The sequence below is a fragment of the Gopherus flavomarginatus genome, chromosome 4 (assembly GCF_025201925.1).
Source record: "Gopherus flavomarginatus isolate rGopFla2 chromosome 4, rGopFla2.mat.asm, whole genome shotgun sequence".
Classification (NCBI taxonomy): Eukaryota; Metazoa; Chordata; order Testudines; family Testudinidae; genus Gopherus; species Gopherus flavomarginatus.
Genome location: NC_066620.1, coordinates 150,791,444 through 150,813,162, shown reverse-complemented (window position 1 = coordinate 150,813,162; position 21,719 = coordinate 150,791,444). Strand labels below are relative to the sequence as shown.

The 21,719-nt window shown below is 43.3% G+C and overlaps 1 protein-coding gene across 5 annotated transcripts in view; it reads left to right on the top strand.

The window, feature by feature from the left end:
- Positions 1–21,255, top strand: part of NT5E (5'-nucleotidase ecto) — a 49,464-nt gene extending 28,209 nt beyond the window's left edge. The window contains exons 6-9 of one of the 5 annotated variants that reach the window (XM_050950142.1): positions 39–147; positions 4,079–4,228; positions 14,350–14,550; positions 19,320–21,255. In XM_050950142.1, the coding sequence (XP_050806099.1) occupies positions 39–147; positions 4,079–4,228; positions 14,350–14,550; positions 19,320–19,483 (624 nt within the window). In that variant the 3' untranslated portion in view covers positions 19,484–21,255. Of the gene's footprint in view, positions 1–38; positions 148–4,078; positions 4,229–4,282; positions 5,029–5,057; positions 5,129–5,362; positions 6,278–14,349; positions 14,551–19,319 lie in introns of those variants that run through there. The other 4 variants (XM_050950146.1, XM_050950147.1, XM_050950145.1 and 1 more) reach the window with 4 other exon arrangements.
- Positions 21,256–21,719: the final 464 nt, after the last annotated feature.

Below are 21,719 nucleotides of genomic sequence, written 5' to 3'. Positions count from 1 at the left end.
TTAAAAAGTGGTTAAAATATTTTATGCTAACGTTACAGATTTACAATAATCTCAAATATCGAGATGAAAATACATGGAATCATGTTTCAATGTGCATCATAAATGGCGGTGGGATACGGTCACCCATTGATGAACACAACAATAATGGTATGTTAGCTTGTTTAATGCTGCTTTTTATACTGTTGCCTGTACTTTTACATATTTTGCTATCATGCACTATGCCAACTACAAAAGAACAGTTTTTCTGGATTCAGGACTATGGCCTAATAGTGCCAATTCTTATAATTTGTAGTTGATGTCAGTAGTTTCTCTGGAACCACTAGCATGCATAAAAGTTAAGCACATTGTATGCATAACTGATTCTGAAACACAATCAGAAACAACTAATATCTATATTTCAGTCCTTGAGGGTGCACAGTATAGACTCAGAAGTAACAAATTAATTGAGCAAGCACCAACAGAATACTGGAATTTTAAGAATAATGAAGAATATTCTCTCAATAGAGCTTACCCATTTTAGTATTCTAGGCATTATCAAAATAGAGTTCCACTAACAGATAAAATTGGATCATATAAAAATCTGAACTGGCATACAGCCGTACTACCTCTTGTAAGCCTGGCCTAAATACCTAGGTTGCATCTGCACTGAGGCTATTCTCAACTTCTCCCACTGTTAGTCCAGTACTAATGCAGCTGCAACCATGCTGGCACTGTTGACAGAACTAGCAGGGTTTGGTCACTGATGTTTTTACCACTATGGCTTGTCATTATGCTCAGAAGAAGCGGAGATGGTATTCTTCACTTCCTGGTCTAAACTTTTATGTAGAGTGGCTATGTCTGTTAGGGTACGTCTACACTACGGGATTTTTCCGATTTTACGTAAATGGGTTTTATAAAACGGGTTTGTATAAAGTCGAGTGCACGCGGCCACACTAAGCACATTAATTCGGCGGTGTGCATTCATGGTCCGAGGCTAGCGTCCATTTCCGGAGCATTGCGCTGTGGGTAGCTATTCCGTAGCTATCCCATAGTTCCCGCAGTCTCCCCTGCCCCTTAGAATTCTGGGTTGAGAGCCCAGTGGCTGATGGGGCAAAAATCATTGTCGCGGCTGGTTCTGGGTAAATGTCATCAGTCATTCCTTCCTCCGGGAAAGCAACAGCAGACAATCATTTTGCGCCCTTTTTCTCTGGATTGCCCTGGCAGACGCCATAGCACGGCAACCATGGAGCCCGTTCAGCTTTTTTTTTTTTTTTTTACAGTCACCGTATGTGTACTGGATGCCGCGGACAGAGGCGATACTCCAGCGCTACACAGCAGCATTCATTTGCTTTTGCATGATAGCAGAGACGGTTACCAGTCGTTCTGTACCGTCTGCTGCTGGTGTAAACTGGCAATGAGATGACTGTTATCTGTCCTTCTGTACTGTCTGCTGCTATCATGGGTGCCCCTGGCTGAGATCGGCCAGGGGTGCAAAGGCAAAACTGGGAATGACTCCCCGAGTCAATCCCTCCGTTACGGTTTCTAAAAATAGAGTCAGTCCTGCCTAGAATATGGGGCGAGTGTACTAGAGAAGCAGTGTATCAGAGAGCACAGCTGCTCCACGTCGGATCCTGCAGAAATGATGAGCTACATGCCATTCACGGGGGGTGCTTCTGCAACAACCTCACCCATTGCTTCGCTCCTCCCCCAACCTTCCTGGGCTACCGTGGCAGTGTCCTCCCCCATTTGTGTCATGAAGTCATAAAGAATGCAGGAATAAGAAACAATGACTTGTGAGATAAAATGAGGGGGAGGCAGCCTTCCGGTGCTATGACAGTCCAGGCAGGACATTAAGTGGTGCGGGGGAGAGGAGCCCAGCATGTCGCTGCTATGATAGTCCAGGCAGGACAGAATCTTTTCTTTACACAGGAAAGGGCCATCAGCCCCCAGTTGCTATGATGAGGACAGTTACCAGCCGTTCTGTACCATCTACTGGGAATGACCGAGAATCCTTCCTATTTTCACCCAGGTGCCCCCGGCCAGCCTCAATTGAAGCCAGCCAGGAGCACTCACAGGTTGATAACAAGGACGGTTACCAGTCCTACTGCACCGTCTCCCACCAGGCAGAGGAGAGGAGTGGATACTGCTCTTCACTGCTGCAGCATCGCGTCTACCAGCAGCGTTCAGTAGACATAGGGTGACGTTGAAAGAAGTCAAGAAACGATTTCTTTCCCCTTTCTTTCACGTGGGGGTGGGGAGTAAATTGATGAGCTATTCCCTGAACCACGCCAGACAATGTGTTTGAACCTACAGGCACTGGGAGCTCAGCCAAGAATGCAAATACTTTTCGGAGACTGCTGGGGACTGTGGGATAGCTGGAGTCCTCAGTACCCCCTCCCTCCCTCCATGAGCGTCCATTTGAATCTGGGTTCCCATTACGCTTGTCACGCAGCACTGTGTAGCCTGGAGATTTTTTTTTCAAACGCTTTGGCATTTCGTCTTCTGTAACGGAGCTTTGATAGAACAGATTTGTTTCCCCATACAGCGATCAGATCCAGTATCTCCCGTACGGTCCATGCTGGAGCTCTTGTTGGATTTGGGACTGCATTGCCACCCGTGCTGATCAGAGCTCCATGCTGGGCAAACAGGAAATGAAAATCAAAATTTCGCAGGGCTTTTCCTGTTTACCTGGCCACTGCATCCGAGTTGGGATTGCTGTCCAGAGTGGTCACAGTGGTGCACTGTGGGATACCGTCCGGAGGCCAATATCATCGATTTGCGGCCACACTAACCCTATTCTGATATGGTAATACCGATTTTAGCCCTACTCCTCTCGTCGGGGAGGAGTACAGAAACTGATTTAAAGAGCCCTTTATATCGATATAAAGGGCCTCGTTGTGTGGACGGGTACAGCGTTAAATTGGTTTAACGCTGCTAAAATCAGTTTAAACGCGTAGTGTAGACCAAACCTTAGAAACCTGTTATGTTCTGCCACATAGGTAAGTGAATTCTGTATCCTCTTATGGTGCCATAACTTCAATCTAATATTACAAAATCTAAGAACAATTTGTTTTAATTTTGGGATAACTCATTTTGTAGGACTGTTATAGCAATTGCAAGCAACTGGATAAGCTGGCTAAATTTTGTAAGAACTTCTGTTTTTCTTGTCCCAGGATTGACTGGTAGCTATTTTCCACTTATCTTTTTTCATATGGCAAGCGAGGTGATTAGCAACATTCAAATAACCAAATTCAGAGCAGCGAGGCAGCAGGTAGCTTGAGAAGTGGCTGCTTGTAAATTCTGAGATGTTGCTGGCAAACAATTGAAGCAAGTACTCATATACAGTGTGGTCCATCATTTGCAACTGACTGGGGTACAGAGTCATTTTGCGCTGTTTCCAGGGTAGGTTGAAGCCTGGAAGTACTTTTGTGTAGTTGGCAGTAAGGTGATTGCTTGGGACATTGGCACTGTCCCAGAATTCTTTCCTGTGTGCCTCAGGATTGTATGACAATGCTTAAGAGCTTTAGCCCGATCCCAGAAAAGCTTGTGATATTTCAGGCATACCTTTGGGAAGTTCTGGAAGTCCTCAACAGTTTCCAGGTCCTTCTCCTTCAGAACTTTTGAAAGATAGTCATACATAGCATGGGACAGAGCTCCTACATTAAGTAGGTACACATGTAAAGCTGGTCTTATGGTTCTCTGATTCTGTCCCAGACAAGGACTCTTGACAGATTTTTGCAAACTGACATCTGGTAGCCTTTGACAATATCCATTGTGTTCATTATTAATGTGTAGCAGAAGCACCACAATAAAAGTTGTCACCTTGCTCCCATTTCCACTAGTGAAGCTGCAGTATTGGTGGGTTATGCATATCACAACATAAGCAGAGGTAGAAAATCCTTAGATATGTCTAGCTGGCCAGTTTGGAAAACTGAGATCAGAAGATGGAACCTCTATTCCTGTACTATTAAATTACATTGCTTCAAATGATACACGCTTTATAGGCTTTGTAACACACTATTAAGTGATCTGAAACAAGATATGTAAGGTGCTTTCATGTAAAACAATGTGCTTCATAATAAGTGTTGTTCTATCCAAGGTACTATTACGATGGAGGACCTGCTAGCTGTGCTGCCGTTCGGAAGTACTTTTGATCTGGTTGAGTTAAAAGGCTCCACTCTCAAAGAAGCATTTGAGCACAGTGTGCACAGACATGGACTAGGAACTGGCGAGCTGCTGCAGGTCGGGGGTTAGTTACGCTTTTTTTTTCTTTGTAATTATTATTATTCTCTTTCCAATATAGCCATACTTCATGCTGCCCTTATTGGCATTTATACCTCTGGGGAACCAGCTGCACTGCCCCAAATGGAAATGAAATAAAATTGAAAATACATTTATCTTCATGGTAGTTCTGTGCACCATTCTGTTGCACAGCTTTTCTCTTCTTTCATCACTAATGAAATCTAGAGGCAGGTCAGTGTTGTTGCTGGAGGCTACAGAACTACTCCCTCTTTTGTTCAGGCTTCCAGATTTTTGCCTCTCGGGGTGGAAAAAGTTAGTGGTTCAGTTTTCCCCACCATTTTGTTTTTAACTTTATCTTTATTCATTGTGGTGCGGCTGCGACATCAGTCTTCCCCCTCCTCCCTGGCTCAGGTAAATAGCAGCGTGGTGGCTTCAACCACCTTCACCTGTCGTTCCAGTGCTTCTCTGCAGGACTTCTCTGCCCCCTCAGTCCCTGGCTAAAACTAAGTAATGTTCCCTGTGTAAGGCAGCACTTAGATGCTCTACTGAGGGCAAATTGTGTCCTGTCTGTTACCAACCAGCTGAGCCTCGCGCTGCCAGATACAGGGCTCAGAGTCAGACCAGCAGCTCAGGTCCCCACCCTGCTCCAAGGAGCCGTGACTCCAATGCAGAAAAGCCTGAGCGGGAGCTTCTGAGCATCTGGGGGGAGAGGAGGACGCTACCCAGCCAGCTCAGAAGGTGGGTTGCTCAACAGACCTGGGCCAGAGAGAGAAACCCCCCTGAAAGGAGCCAGAGTCCCTCCCTGGCTACTGAAGTGGGACCTCTTCTCCCTGAAGGAAAGGAAAAAGGCTCCTATACAGCAACGCTGCCTCCCCCTGTGAATTGAGGAATTCTTATGATGTTCAAAGTAAGTCTGGCAAACTCCTCAGTGGTCCCCAAAAGGTAAAGCAAGCTTCACCTTTGCAGCACAGCAGTTAATATTGTCAGTGAACAATTTATGCAATTGTCAGTGGACAATGGATGCAAACAGGAGATAAACCCTTCCTTTGCCTTCCCCAAGGCAGTGTTTGTTGGGGCTTTTCTGCTACACAGAGGCTCTCGCAGTGCTCTGTATTATGCTCACCACCTCTTCACCCTGCAGCATGTCTGGGCCAGCAGAGGAGCCTGTCGTTTCAGGGCAGTCCTGCCTTAGGCTGCAGTATAAAGGGAATTGTGGTTCCACTCAGAACCATCACTGCCAGGGAAAAGGGCTCAGATTTCACACAGCAGCAGAATGGAATTATGCCTTCTGATCACCAGCCATAATTTAAACCCTTGCACTGCACAAAAATGGCTTAGAAGGGGGAAGATAGGAAAGAGTCTCTTTCTTTCATGCCCCTCCACCCCCCGCAAATGACTGTCTCCACATTAAAGCTTGAGAAGTACTTCAGGCAGTCTGACCAGAAGAGATGAAGATTCCACTCCCAACCACGCTGCACCATCATGGGGTTACAGAGGTGTAAATGTGAGATCCTTCCCCATGTTCAAAATGATCCTGACTGATTGCTTGACTGCATGGTAGGGGGATGAGATTTCCAATATGCACTAATGTGCTACACATTAACTAGTCCACGTACATCCTGTTAGTGCTCACGAAGAGTTCCCTAGTGTGTGTTAACAGCACTACGTTAAAACACGCTAGGACACTTCTCGTATGCACCAGCAGGGTGCACACGGACCAACTAATGTGCAAAACATTAGTGCATGTTAGAAATCCTAACCTCGTCATGTCTATATGGCGGTGTAATGGGCAAGACCTGGGTAAAGACCCGAGTGGTACTAGACTGCTCCTACTTACTTGGGTGCTAGCTAGGCTGAAGGATTAATGCAGGCAGCCTTTCAACCCCCCCTGGACACTTAGCAAGCTATTCCTACAGTCAAGATGTGTACCAGTAGCCCTCCTTGGTGGTATGATCCCCTTGACCAGGACAGATAGCAAGCTACCTCCCCCCTCTAACGTCCAGGGCAAGTACCATACACACATCACCAAAGAACCCTCCCTCTCCCCCTCCCCCCCCCCCAAAATACCCGGCAAGACTTTTTTAGTACAGGATGTTAGTGGCTAGCAAGGAACTTATTAATTTAGTAAAATACCATATTAGACACAGTTTCCCATGGATACCTCCCTAGGACATCATAAGAGCCAAAAGTAGTCTTCTGATTAAAACCAAATGTTAAACTAAGTGTTTCCATAAAAACAAATTATATAAATGTTGGGAGTGTAAGATTGGCTTCAGAAGGTTTGTCACTTCCAAAAAAGGAAGAAAAAAATGAACAAATAAAAAGCCCCATAGCTCATAAGAGCGATGATGCACTGCTTCAGATATGCCCTTTCAGACCGAACACATTGCATACACTTTAGTAAGAAAAGCCTTCCTCAGCTAGGGGTATGATCCTTGCTTGGAGTGAGATGTCTCAGATTTTGTCCTGGCCAAACTCTTGATGTGATTTGTGATGAGCAATGGCTTCTAACTCTCTGGCTACAAGGAATCCATGTTATACCCATGAATAGCTATTACTCATCCTAAACAGATATCTTGTGCATCCCAATTTCCAGATGAGAAGCTGTTTGTGGAGGCAGAGAAATTAGTAGCTGAGAGATCAGAGAGGTTTCAATCCTCACTATCAAAACCAGCATAAAAATCCATCGGTTGTTACCACTACCGAGGGTATCCAAGAAGGGATTATTCTTCTAGCAGAAGAAAAATCTGGAGTAGTGCTGGAATTATGAATAATATTAGAAATTCATATTCATAATATGAGACCACCAGACACTAATTTAACCATAAAATCCTATGTTAAGTACAAAGGCCAAATGGTATTTTATACAATTGCTCTAAACATGCCTAGCAGCCTGAAAATAAAGTCACTACACCCAATACAGTAACAAAGTATTCATGGCCATGATCATTATACTTACAAGTAGGCCAGGCCTAGGGAAAGCTCTCTCATTTGGGCAGATCAGGTAGGGTCTGACAAAGAACCCTCAAATTCAAAATTCTTTTTACACTCTTTAACAAACAAGTAATGTCATTGCCAATTACTGACTTCAGCTAAAAAAACAATTTGAGACAATTCCTTCTTAGGGTACGTCTACACTACAGGATTATTCTGATTTTACAGAAACCGGTTTTTGGAAACAGATTGTATGAAGTCGAGTGCACGTGGCAACACTAAGCACATTAATTCGGCGGTGTGCATCCATGTACTGAGGCTAGCGTATATTTCCGGAGGGTTGCACTGTGGGTAGCTATCCCATAGTTCCCGCAGTCTCCCCCGCCCATTGGAATTCTGAGTTGACATCACAATGCATGATGGGGCAAAAACAGTGTCGTGGGTGATTCTGGGTAAATGTCGTCAGTCAATCCTCCCTCCGTGAAAGCAACAGCAGACAATCATTTTGCGCCTTTTTCCCTGGATTGCCCTGGCAGACGCCATAGCGTGGCAGCCATCAGAGGGGTAGCTGTGTTAGTCTGGATCTGTAAAAGCAGCAAAGAATCCTGTGGCACCTTATAGACTAACAGACGTTTTGGAGCATGAGCTTTCGTGGGTGAATACCCACTTCTTCAGATGCATGTCACATCTGAAGAAGTGGGTATTCACCCACGAAAGCTCATGCTCCAAAACGTCTGTTAGTCTATAAGGTGCCAGAGGATTCTTGGCTGCCGTGGCAACTATGGAGCCCGTTTAGCCTTTTTTCACTGTCCCCGTATGTCTACTGGATGCTGCTGACAGACGCGGTACTGCAGTGCTACGCAGTAGCATCCCCTTGCCTTTGCAAGTTAGCAGAGATGGTTACCAGTCATATTGTACCGTCTGCTGCTTTACAAGTTGGCAATGACGGTTACCAGTCATATTGTACCGTCTGCTGCTGTCATGGGTGCTCCTGGCCGGCCTCGGTGAGGTTGGTCAGGGGAGCATGGACAAAAATGGGAATTTGTCTAATGGAGAGTCAGTCCTGCCTAGAATATATGACAAGCCTACTAAAGAAACAGAGAGGCAAACAACTACTCTGGGTCAGAGCCCCAGACATCCCACAGAAATGATGAGCTGCATGCTATTCTAGCGGGTGCCCCTGCAACAATCCCACCTGTTGCTTCCCTTCTCCCCTACCCCTCCTGGGCTGCCGTGGCAGTTATCCCCCCATTTGTGTGATGAAGTAATAAGGAATGCATAAATAAGAAACAACACTACGTTATTGTCTCTGCAAGCAGAGATAAAAGGTGGAGGGGAGAGGAGCGCACCCGCCAGCTGCTATGATACTCCAGGCAGGAGTGAATCTTCAGGAGACAAAGCTTAAAGAAGGGAATGACTGGGAGTCATTCCCATTTTTGCCTAGGCACCCCTGGCCAACCTCATTGAGGCCATCCAGGAGCATTCATGGGATGATGTTGACGGATACCAGTCCTATTGTACCGTCTGCCATCGGGAAGGGAAGGGAACACTGCAGTGTAGTGCTGCAGCACCGCGTCTGCCAGCAGCATCCAGTAGACATACAGTGACACTGAAAAAAGGCAAGAAACGATTTTTTCCCCTTTTCTTTCACGGGAGAGGGGGGGCTGATGACATATACCCTGAACCACCCGCAACAATGTTTTTGACCCTTCAGGCTTTGGGAGCTCAGCCAAGAATTCAAATGGTTTTCGGAGAGTGCAGGAACTGTGGGATAGCTGGAGTCCTCAGTCGTCCCTCCCACCCACTCCGTGAGCATCCATTTGATTCTATGGCTTTCCGTTACGCTTGTCTCAGCTCCTCCACGCTGCACTGTGTTGAGTCCCTATTGTGGCCTCTGTCTATCATAGCCTTGGAGATTTTTTCAAATGCTTTGGCATTTCGTCTTTTGGAATGGAGCTCTGATAGAACAGATTCATCTCCCCATACAGAGATCAGCTTCAGTATCTCCCATGTGGTCCATGCTGGAGCTCATTTTTGATTCTGGGACTGCATGGTCACCTGTGCTGATCGGCGCTCCACACTGGGCAAACAGAAAATAAAATTCAGAAGTTAGCGGGGCTTTTGCTGTCTACCTTGCCAGTGCATCCAAGTTCAGATTGCTGTCCAGAGCAGTCACAATGGTGCACTGTGGGATAGCACCCGGAGGCCAATACCGTCAAATTGCGGCCACACTAACCCTAATCCAAAATGGCAATACCAATTTCAGTGCTACTCCTGTCGTCGGAGAGGAGTACAGATATCGATATTAAGAACCCATTATATTGATATAAAGGGCTTTGTTGTGTAGATGGGTGCAGGGTTAATGCAATTTAACACTGCTAAGTTCGATATAAACTCGTCGTGTAGACCAGGCCTTAGTTCCAGTCTTAATTCAGATAAGATTTACAACCACCTTTCTTCCCAAGGCCTTTCTGGCCAACAGTTTTCCATTGCACCTGGCTTCAGATAGGCTCTACTTTTAAAATAATACTGGTCTATGGGGTGGGAACATTTATGTTGGCTCCTTTCTAGACTGATTTCCTTTGTCTTATTTAAAACCATCTGCGTGCACCCTTATCAGCCAGAGGCCTTCTTTTTAGAAGCGTCCCCTTATCTCAGTTATTGTTTGAGCCAGATATCCTATCTGCTTCATTCCTTTTGGCCTTATAACTCACTGTTTTCAAGGCCTCCCTTCTGCTTGTGAGTCAGGGCCTTTCTTTGCAACATGCAGCTTACTTCCTTGATCAAGCTTAAGCTGACACATTCTTTAATTTCATATTTATGCTACAAACAGAAATTTCCAAGGAAACCTAGGTAAGTTTTCTTTCAAACCAACCAAACCCTCAGCATGATGGGGCGGCGGGAGGGAATTTGTGTACAAGAGCTTAGAGTTCTGCCACAAGATTCTTCCTTCTGATTCACCCTCTGCATCCTGAGTCTTAAGCGGCAGGTAGCAGTCAGAGTAAAGCACAGGTCGCACATTAATCCTATATCCCTGCATAGATAGCATGCAATCAATACCCTGTGTAGGGAAATAGTCCGTCAGAAACCGGGATGGGGATGGTTATGCCTAGTAGTCAGAGCTGTGGCAGGCTAGTGGCTGGAGCCTGGGGGACAGAGCCAGGATCAGGAGTCCAGAGCAAGGCTGGAACAAGGCCAGAGTAAGAGCAAGGCAGGGGCAGGATGAGGAACAAGACTGGAGCAGGCTAAGGCTTGTGGATTCTGGTTCCGCTATCAGGTAGAGAAGAGTTCCAACTTATGAGTCACCAAACCAGCTCCAGACATGTGGCTTGGCTGGAACCTAGCACAGGAGTGACTCATCTATGCATATGGTTCAATCAGGCTCTGATTCAGGGATGACTCATAGAATATCAGGGTTGGAAGGGACCTCAGGAGATCATCTATTCCAACCACCTGCTCAAAGCAGAACCAATCCCCAGACAGATTTTTGCCCCATATCCCTAAATGGCCCCCTTAAGGGTTGAATTCACAACCCTGGGTTTAGCAGGCCAATGCTCAAACCACTGAGCTATCCCTCCCCTTACACAGACTCAGTCATAACTAGAAAGCTGCTGGAAAGGATTCATAGCCACAAGTCCTTCAAAATCAAGAAGAATTCTTGATCCCAATGCAGAGAATTGCTCACCCAGATTTCAAAACAGACATGGCTCTGTCTGTAATTTTACTGTAACGGTAAAGATTTGCAAAGATCCAAGACTTTGCATCAGTCACTTCCTGAGGGGGTCATCAGTAGCTAGTTGTCTCCAATGAGTAGGATTGTTGGTATTGTGCACCAGCTTTATCCCCTGAGCAGATTTCTGAAAATGTGCCTGAAGAAATTCTTTGAGAGCCTAGAAACATGCAATTGATGCAGTGGAAAATGAGGTGTCATTCTGTGATCACATCTGAAGGCCCCTTTGTGCACAGATTGGTGCAAACAACATGCTGAGAGTCAACCCAATTTTCACTCTAGACCTTGCATACTCACTCTGGAAGCAAGCCTGAGTGGGGAGCATATTTGGAAGACAGACTTCCAAAAGCGCAGAGTACACATCCCTTTAGTTCACTCTGACAGCACTATCGGGATGTGTCTGCACAAAAAACTAAAAACCACAAACATGGTCACATGGAATTGGACCAATAGTCCATTAAGTCCGTTATTGTCTATGACAGTGTGACAGTGGCTAGTACCAGCTGCACCAGCAGACAGTGCAAGAGACCATCTAGCAGGCAATCACAGAGAAGTCTCCTACTACCTTCTATTCAAGGTTTTCTTATGATTGATTGTATCCCTTCCAAAACCAGGGAGTAATCAGAGCTCAAAGTTTCTCTGTGGGAATGGAAATAATGTCCTGGTTAGAAAACAATCTGCTGCCTTTCAAGATAGTTTACATAAAGACAAAGGGAGAGCTGAAGGTCTCCACTGGCCCAGAAGGCACTTTGGACTTGCGAGATAGTCAAGGACCCCACATTGTACCTGCTGAAGAGACCAAATCACTTGAAGCAGAGATTCCTTCACTCAGACCAGGAACACGTACAGTTAACAGCCTGGGCATTGGAAGAAAAGTGTAGTTCAGCATGGATTCTCCATTACAGTTTAGTGTCTTGACAGAACTCAACCAGGAAGTCTCATGTATTAATCTGGTCAAATGTACATTTCTAGTGCAAGGGGAAGCAGCAGAAACTCTCTTTGTGCAGTGCCGAGCACATCAGGATCCTAACCTCTAGATGCTATTGTGATACACATTATAATAGTTACAAAGTCCTGGTGATCTGAGCTGCATTAGGGTTTCATCAGGATGACGGGTTGGAGTCCTACATCCCAAGCACCATAAAAACAGGTACCAGCCCTAGTGGCATTCTAGGTAGGCTCACCGGACAATCCATTTGAGTATCATCAGATGCCAAAATAAGTCAACAACAGATTAGACAAGTCCTGTGGCTGGTTTTTCTAATTGTCATTACCGCTGAAAGGCAAGCTTTGGAATTAGTTCCTCAATCTATACAAGAACCCCACTGATGTTGTCACGATGAAAAGGTTATTCTTATAACTCCAGAATCTTTTCTATTCAAGGTAAGTTCTTTCCACAATTTCTGGGAGATAGTGCCATCATTTTGGCCATCCAAAATGCCAGGGCATTAGGGCTTCAAGTTTCTCACAGGCAGGACATTACATTCTGCATCAGTTGGCATGCTGGGCATCTGGGAAACTATTCACAGAAGTCCCTGTGGGTACTGGGGAATACATGTCTGAGCCTCATCTGAGGAAGACGTTTAAAGTAAGTTACCATTCCTCTACCGCGGCATCCTTTGGTAGGAAGATGCTACTAGGTTGATTCCCATGTAATTTGTTGGCTTACAAATCTCTTGCTTTATATGGTAAGAGCATCCATTCCTGCCTATTATTCTATGTAATAAGGATGAGCAGAGGTTTTTTTAATTAATCCTAAAAATGGGGGTTAGACTAGATGACCCTTGTGGTCTCTTCTAACCCTATGATTCTCTCTCCCAACTTTTAGGATTTACTACTTGCTACTTAGTGATGAATGAGGACAGAAGCTGTGAAACAGAATAAGAAACTTCTTACCAGATAACTTTTTCTGTTAGCAGCTTTTCTCTGAATTCAACCTGCCTTGCTAGTCTGGTAAATAAGCAGAATATAAAATTGAAAATTTTCTCTGAAGGGCAACTTGGAGATATATTGTCTTAAAGTTAATTAATACACTATATCAAGTTGTTCTCTTAATGCTAATAATAGGTTGTTGGAGCATTTCTCTAGCTTTGGAACAACTCTTCACGTGGCCTGAGCTGAAGGGCAGGGCTTAGTTCTAGGGCCTCCAGCAACAACACTGGACCACCTCCAAATACCATACGTGGGGGCCATTAACCCATTAGTAATGAATGAGGATAGAAACTACTAACAGAGAATGACCAGGTAAGAAACATCTCATTCACATCTGTTCATGTAAGAACGTTCTTAACTAGCCTGAGGAGACATGCAGGAGCAGCTGCACTAGATTCTGTAATACATCTTGTGCTGTAGCAGTTCCAGAGCAGTGGTTAGGGTATTCACCTTTATTTCAATAATCTGTTTGATATAGCAATGGCTTGACTGGAACTTTTGACTAATTAGGGTACCTGCCTGTAAGAAGGGTAAAATGGCATTCTGCTTAAAATTGACCTAGAGCGGTGTGTCTGGCTTCCCTGCAGACTCCTATTTCCTGATTTTTGTTTTCAGTCCTTTGGTTAAAAAAACTGCGCTAAATCAGTCCAGTGGATAACCTCAACTGTTCTTTCTCTCTTGTCAGTTTGTCACTGTGCTATGATCTGACTGTGAGGTACCCTAATAACTATATTGATTGGATTACTAATCCTTTTGAAGGGAGTTGTTTCCTGTACTCGACTGCTGATCATCTTGACCTGTTTGTACTTCCTTTAATGGTAGCTCTACTGCAGGTTCATGCTGTTGCCCTCAAATTAAGAGACACCTTAATGTAATTGCATGGTTGATAGGTTTCATTGTCTGGCTCTGCATTTTAATACTATATTAATGAGTTATGACCTGAGTTATACCATCACTACTTAAACTTCCATACGTAGTTTACAAGGAGGCCAAGAAGTCTATAGAGCCTAGATTGATTTGAGTTAGTAGCTACAGTATAGAAAAGAATGAAGAACATAACCACTATCTGTAATAACCATTTGTTTGCACATTCCTTCATACTATTATCTTACTGGTTGAAATGAGCATGTAAACAAATGCATGACAAGGAGGCAGACTAGGAATATGGTGAAGAGGGGAGGTGTCTGACCTCCAATATCATAATCCCACCCACTCCCCAATGAACTCTTTGTGTGGGTCAGCAGCCAGGAGGGAACTGGGAAAAGGAAAAGGGTATAAAGCTTGAGATGGGTTGCTCCCTCTGTTCTCCCAGTTCCAGTAACCATGAATTTTCTGGAGTAAAGAGTAAGAGCTGATTTGTGTGTAAGAGGGGGACAGGGCAGGATGCTATTTACAGTAAGAATGTTCTCTTTCAAAAGACAGGCCTAATTCTCACATGCAGAAGTGTAGAGTGTCAGTTTAACGATTTTATGGATCTGAGGTGCTCAACTGGAGCTATTTAAAGTGATGTCTAAAAATGTGTTTTCTCCTAGGCATTCACGTGGTCTACGATCTTTCTAGACCACCAGGAAGCAGAGTTGTCACCATAGAAGTTCTTTGCACAGCCTGTAGAGTACCAGCCTATGTACCACTCCAAATGGATGAAACATACAAAGTGATTCTTCCTTCTTTTCTGCAGCAGGGAGGAGATGGATATTCTATGCTAAAAAATAAATCACTGAGTCACAATCAGGGTAAGCATAGACACTCCATATTGAATATATAGCAACCTATTAGTCGTGTAGTGGATATCAAAGACTAACATCCCCCTAGTTTTAAGAATGTTAAAGATGTTGCTATAATACGAGACCTCACGGTTTCATCTTAAATAGAATGGATATAATTTGCTTTGAGTCACTGAACACTCAAGGCTAATCATCCAGATTTAACTCCGTATCTTTCAGTTGATAATTGTGAGGCCTGATCCTGAGAGAAACTAAGCACCTGCAACTTCCGTTGAAATCAGCCTCTCTCAGAATCAGGTTCTCTGGCTGCAGCTAACAGCTTAGACTAGCACAGAGCAGGAAACTGGGTCATTAATATATCATTTTAAGGAAATGAGCAGAAGCGTGCCAGAGGGGCCACGGTGGTATCAGCACTAGATACACCATGCACAATAATAAATGAAGAGAGTGGCTGTTTTCATCTACACCTCAAACATGCTACCAACTAGAAATATGTTTAAGTAGCTTTTACCAAAAAGATTAGTCCAAAATCTAAAGGAGAGTCAGTGTCACGTGAGGATCACCGAAGCTGTATTGCCAGATACTGAGGTATCCACTGGACAACATGGAAACAAGTTATAGAAGGGGGAAAAAATCCTTATTCTGTATAAAATAGAGCCAGCATTTCAAAAGCTAGTGCTGCGTCTTTTGCTCCTATTGGAGACCTGTATCAGATTATGACTAGTCACATATGCGTATATAGCATCAACATGCAACTGATGGTACAAGAATAAAAGCCAAGCCAGCATCAGAGGGGAAGAAAACGAATGAATTTTTCTAACGCCATTTTAAGAATACTTAAAACAGCATTTAAGTGTTTAGCAAGTACAATACTCTGCCCTGTATAGCTGCCATCCAAATCTGTTAGGAAGAAAAACTTTTAAAAGATTTAATGTTTAACTCATATCGGTAACAGCCACTTGTTTTATTCAGTTTCATTTCTGAAGATGCACAAAGGACAAAGCCTCCCATAAAACAGAGTACCCTGGAAAGCCATGCTTCTAGATCTAGCAAAAGTTTTTTCATTTGGTCTGTAGCGTTACCCGATTTTGATGGGTCTGCCATTTCCAGACTGGCTACTGTCCTGTTAGCTCAGCCCACAAAAATATAAAGAAAGTTCCCTTTTGGTCTTCAGCAAAAGGTGATGCCATTTTAGATTTGGTGAGGGTGAGTAGTGAGGACCTCATAGAAGAACTGATCCTAGAGGACAACTTTGTTTTGAGTGATCTTGAGCTAATTCAATGTAAACTAAGTGGAAGGATAAACAAAAATAGATCTGCAATAAGGGTCCTTGATTTCAAAAGAAGGGAATTGGTTAGGGAAGTGGACTGGACTGAAGAACTGAAAGATCTGAATGTGGAGGGGGCTTTGAATTACTTTAGTCCAAAGCTGCAGAAACTATCCGAAGCCTGCATTCCAAGCAAGGGAAAAATGTGTAGGGAAGGGTTGCAGAGTGAGTATTTCAAACAGGTGATTAAGAGAAAGCAGAAGGCCTACAAGGAATGGAAGCTATTTCTTGGAGGTCAGAAGGTGTAGGGATAAAGTAAACACTGCCCAGTGCCAAGCAGAGTTGGACTTTGCAAAGGAAATTAAAACCAATAGTAAAAGATTCTATAGCCGTATAAATAAGGGAAGAAGAAGTGGGATTGCTGAGGATAGGGTGGAGATGAAAGATTATCTAGGCATGGTCTAACACTTAAACAAATACTTTGCCTCAATTTTTAATGAAGCTGATGAAGAGCTTGGGGTAGTGGCAGGGTGGCTAATGGCAATGAGGATATGGAGGTAGAAATTACACATCTGAGGTGGAAGTCAAACTCAAATAGCTTTATGGGGCTAAACTGGGGGGCCTGGATAATCTCCATCCAAGAATATTAAAGGAACAGGCACATGAAATTGCAAGTCCAATAGCAAGGATTTTAATGAATGTGTAAACTCAGTAGTCGTACCCTATGTCTGGAGAATTGCTAATGTAGATCCTATTTTTAAGAAAGGGGGGAAAGGTGATCTAGGAAACTACAGGCCTGTTAGTTTGACCTCAATTGTGTTCAAGATCTTGGAACAAATTTTGAAAGAGAAAGTAGTTAAGGACATAGAGGTGAACGATAATTGATTGGGATAAAATACAACATGGTTTTACAAAAAGTAAATCATGCCAGAGCAACCTGATCTCCTTCTTTAAGATACCTGTTCTTTTAGACAATAGAAATGCAACAGATTTTATCTACCTGGATTTCACTAAGGCATTCAATACAGTTTCACATGAGAAATTATTAAATTAGAGAAGATGAGGATTAATATGAGACTTGAAAGGTGGATAAGGAACTGGCTAAAGGGGAGACTACAATGGGTCATACTGAAAGGTGCACTGTCAGGCTGGATGGAGGTTACTAGTGGAGTTCCTCAGGGAGCGGTCTTGGGATCAATCTTATTTAACATTTTTTATTACTGACTTTGGCATAAAAAGTGAGCTAATAAAATTTGTGGATGACAAGGTGGGAGATATTGTCAATATGGGGGAGGACTGTAATATACAAGATCTGGATGAGCTTTTAAACTAGAGTAATAGAAATTAGATGAAATTTAATAGTACAAAGTGCAAGATCATGCATTTACAGACTAACAAAGAATTTTTGCTATAAGATAAGGACTTATGTCAGTTGGAAATGGTGAAGGAGGAGAAAGAGGTGGGTGTATTGGTTGATCACAGGATGACTATGAGCTATCAATTTGATGTGGCTGTGAAAAAGACTAATGCAATCCTATGATGCATCAGGTGAAGTATTTCCAGTAGAGACAGGGAAGTGATACTTCATCTGGAATATTATGTGCAGTTCTGGTTGCCCATGTTTAAGAAAGATGAATTCAAATTGGAACAGGTGCAGAGAAGGGCTACTCAGATTATCCAACAAATGGAAAACCTACTTTGAGGAGAGACTCAAAGAGCTTGGCTTGTTTAGCCTACCAAAAGAAGCCTGAAGGGAGATATGATTGCTCTCTATAAATACCAGGGTGGGAGAGGACTTGTTTAAGTTAAGCACCACCATGAACACAAGAACAAATGGGATATAAACTGGCCATCAACAAGGTTAAGCTTGAAATTAGGTGAAAGTTTCTAACCATCAGAGGGGTGACGTTCTAGAGCCAGGGCCGCCCAGAGGATTCAGGGGGCCTGGGCCAAAGCAGGGGAGCTGTGGCACTTGTACTCACCCGGCGGCGGTCTCTGGCGGCGGGGAGCCCTTCAGTCGCTCCGCGTCTTTGGCATCACTGAAGGGCCCCCTGCCACTGAAATGCTGCCAAAGACCCGGACCACTGCCAGGCCAGGGCTTGTGGGGCCTGGGACAAATTGCTCCACTTGCCCCTCCCTCCCGCCCCCAGGCAGCCCTCTCTGGAGCCACCTCCCAAGGGGAGTAGGGGGGGGGGGAGAACCTTGAAGACTGAGCTTGATAGGTTTATGGAGGGGCTGGTATGACAGTACTTCCTGCAATGGCATGTTGTCTATTGGCAACTGCCAGTAGCAAAAATTCCCAATGGCTTGATCTGGGACAGTAGATGGGGAGCGCTCTGAGTTACTGCAGAGAATTCTTTCCCAGGTTCTGGCTGGTGGGTCTTGATCACATACTCAGGGTTTAACTGATCACTGTATTTGGGTAGGGAATGAATTTTCCCTCAAGTCAGATTGGCAGAAACCCTGGGAGTTCTTCACCTTCCTCTTCAGCATAAGGCCTGGCTCACATGTAGGTTTAAACTAGTGGAGTTTCTGTAACTTGAAGTCTTTAAACCATGATTTGAGGACTTCAGTAACTCAGCCAGAGGCTAGGGGTCTATTAGAGGGGTGGGATGAGGTTCTGTAGCCTGCAATGTGCAAGAATTCAGTGGTGGTCCTTTCTGACCTTAGTCTGAGTGTCTATGGTTATCGCGTCCCTCACAGATGGGATCTTTTGAGCCATAGCTATTTCAAAGTTAGTTAATCTATAGCACCTTTATTTTCATTAGGTGAATATACTTTGCATAATTACCACTTTTGTAATGTTAAAACAACTCCCAGTAAAACCCTCTGCAGAAATAAATTAACATACTGATAGAAAATTCACATGGCGTCTGTGTGCACAAGGAAGCACACAGCTCCTAAACACACTAAAGGTGTAACACTGGAAAGGTACAGTGCATAACCTGTCAGCTATGCATACCTGTTACCTGCATAACAATGCACAGTGTTATAGGAGCCTTTGGAAATAGGACTCAGAATCCCTGTTTGTGTAAGCATGCTAGATATGCACTAGTAACCCTACAAAGGTAAACCAAAGTAACTATGGCAAGGGCAATGCTCTTCCCAATAAACTTTCAGCTGCCCACCATGGGCATTCTGGAAAAAACTTGTTACAATAGTTGAACTGTTCTAGCTGTCCATCCCTGTAGAAGACTCATTTATAATCCATTGTGATTTCCCCAGCCTCTAGATGTCATAAACCAGTGGTCTGCAACCTTAAAAAATTTCAAATGGAGGTGTGGAACCCTTTGGAAATCTTAGACATAGTCTGTGGCCCCCCAAGGGTCTGCAGACCACAGGTTGAAAACCACTGTCATAAATAATTGTGCTCTCCTGAATATGAAAATGTAGCAGAAAGCAATTCCTCTTTCAAGGGGAATTAGTTAAAAATGAGAAAACAAAGTTTGAGGGTGGTATTTAACATTACTATTGATTTCACAATATATATGTATAACTTCTGTTTATCTAGGTGATCTTGATGTTGAAGTAGTTTCCACTTACATCTCTAGAATGGGACGTGTTTTTCCAGCAGTTGAAGGACGAGTGAAGTTTTCTGCAGGAAATCTCATCCAAGGAAGTATTATGCTGATTGCTGGCTTATACACTGTGATGTTCCTGCACTTCATTTTTTAAATTCTCATTTGCGATGCTTTTAGACTGCTGCTAGAATGCCTGCTCCCCTCCCCTTTGCCTGCACCTCTCAGCACATGTTTAAACAGGTCTTAGGTCTTGGCATGCATTCAGTAATTACAGTGGAAGGCCAGCTGTATGACAATCAAGATTGAGACTAGCTCTCTTTAAAACATGGCTCTTCTAAATGCTGTATTATGAGCTTGGTTACCAAGGTTGCCTTGAAATTTGGTGTGCTTTGTAGGGGTTTGTGGTAGGAATATTGATCCAAATTTGGAGTCACTTCACTAAAGGTTTCCTGAGATGCGTCTCTCTGGGGAACAAACAAAACAGCTTTGCTGAAGGTTAGAATGTGTTAACAGTTTTTTTGCCCAGATCTGGATATCAAAACCTGGCTCTGAAAAAAAGCTGAGACACATACTATACACAGGTTTAAGTGCACTTCCTTGATATTTCTACCCTCAAACTCAAGTTCCAAAGAGCAAAGCATTAAAGGAAAATATCTTATTCCATGGAGAAATATTGTGTTCTGTAGAAATATTTACAAGCATCTCAGTGAAAAATTCTCTCTCCAACTCTTCCCATGCACACTGAAACAGTGAAATCAACAAATCTTTTTTTCAGCAGTGTAAGTAAATTCCTACTTATAGATGCATTACTACTTTCCTCTGTTCCCTATGCAGGGTTGAACACAAATATGAAAACTGGATAAAGTTTTCAATCACACTTATTTTGGCTACATCAGTGGCTGAGATAATTTTCCCCCTCTAATAGAGATTGGTTTAAACACTGAAGCATAGTCAGACATAAGCTCCTCTTACACTAGGAGATTAAGACTGCCACATTATTAGAAAGGTGGGTTCCCAGGAAGTTGTAGAGTTTTTGGATTTCACATGCACGTATTCCTTGAACAGGTACTTTCTTTTTTATAGAGGCAGCAATTGACATTTTCTTATCTACAAATGGAAGAGGCAAAGACTTCCAGCAGAATAAAAGTTAGTCTGATTAACAGATTGGTGTCATAGAATAGAATCTCAGGGTTAGAAGGGACCTCAGGAGATCCATCTAGTCAAATCCCCAGTTTTTTTTAACCCCAGTTCCCTAAATGCCCCCCTCAAGGGTTGAGCTCACAACCCTGGATTTAGCAGGCCAATGTGCAAACCACTGAGCTATTCCCTCCCCCCTTTTTAAGCAGACCTGGAAAAACAGCAAAAGGTTACACCTATGGGCCAAGAAGCACTGGAATCTTGTAGATAGCTTCAGCTGTAATTCTGCTGTATCCTTCAAGTTATCCAGTAAGGTGGATTTGGCCAGCAGAATTAACATTTTAGCTATCTTTGTGCAAAAGGGAGGAGGAAGTAAATGGAAAGGGGGATATAAAAATTGTGACTCACAGGCTGATTACAAGTTTCAGATTTGTGTACTTGTTTTAAGCTTCTTGTTAGCTTTGTATTCTATCTTTTTGGTGCTGACATTTTCTGAAAGTGCTGCCCAAGAGTATCTGTGAAAAGGTATAGCATGGACATGTTATATGTAACTACATAAGAAAGGACTTGTCAATGGGTTTTCTAATGGCTAGTTTGAAGGGGGGGAGAAAAGCTTAAAATGCATGGGGGGAGGGAGGGAATCTCAACATGGAAATTTTCTTTAAACATATTCCATTAAGAACAGATTGGGGCTCCAGCTCCAGTTTTTTAGTCCTCTAAGGAAGACTCTGGCAAGACTTTGTATGTGTGATATTTCTAAAATAAAAAGAGCAAAAACAAGTAACTTAATTATTTCTGAGGTGCTTCATGTTTCAGCATCAGTTACTAGATAAATTGAACACTTTAATGATCATTAGGTCCCTGTTCTCTATAATATGTAAGTACTTTTCATGCTAACAAAGCATGAAAGGCCAAAAACTAAATAAGCTCTGAGGTAATGCAACAGATTCATTTTCTTCACTTTCTATAAAAGAGACATGGAGATTTATTTTGGGGAAAATTTTAGCAATATTTTACAACTTACTTTAGCAAAGCTAAATTTATATCAAAGCCACTTTCCCACAAAAATCTTCCCAGAGTTTTTCAAAATATCCTTTCAGGAAGATGACCCCTTTGTTTTTATCAGTACACATTTACGTTTGGTCCTCTACACGTCTGCTTTTCAGTGTACAAGAAACATTACCATATTCTCTCCTATGCTGACAATTTTTTGTAAAATGAGTATTTTGTCTATTAGCAATAGTTACACTTTT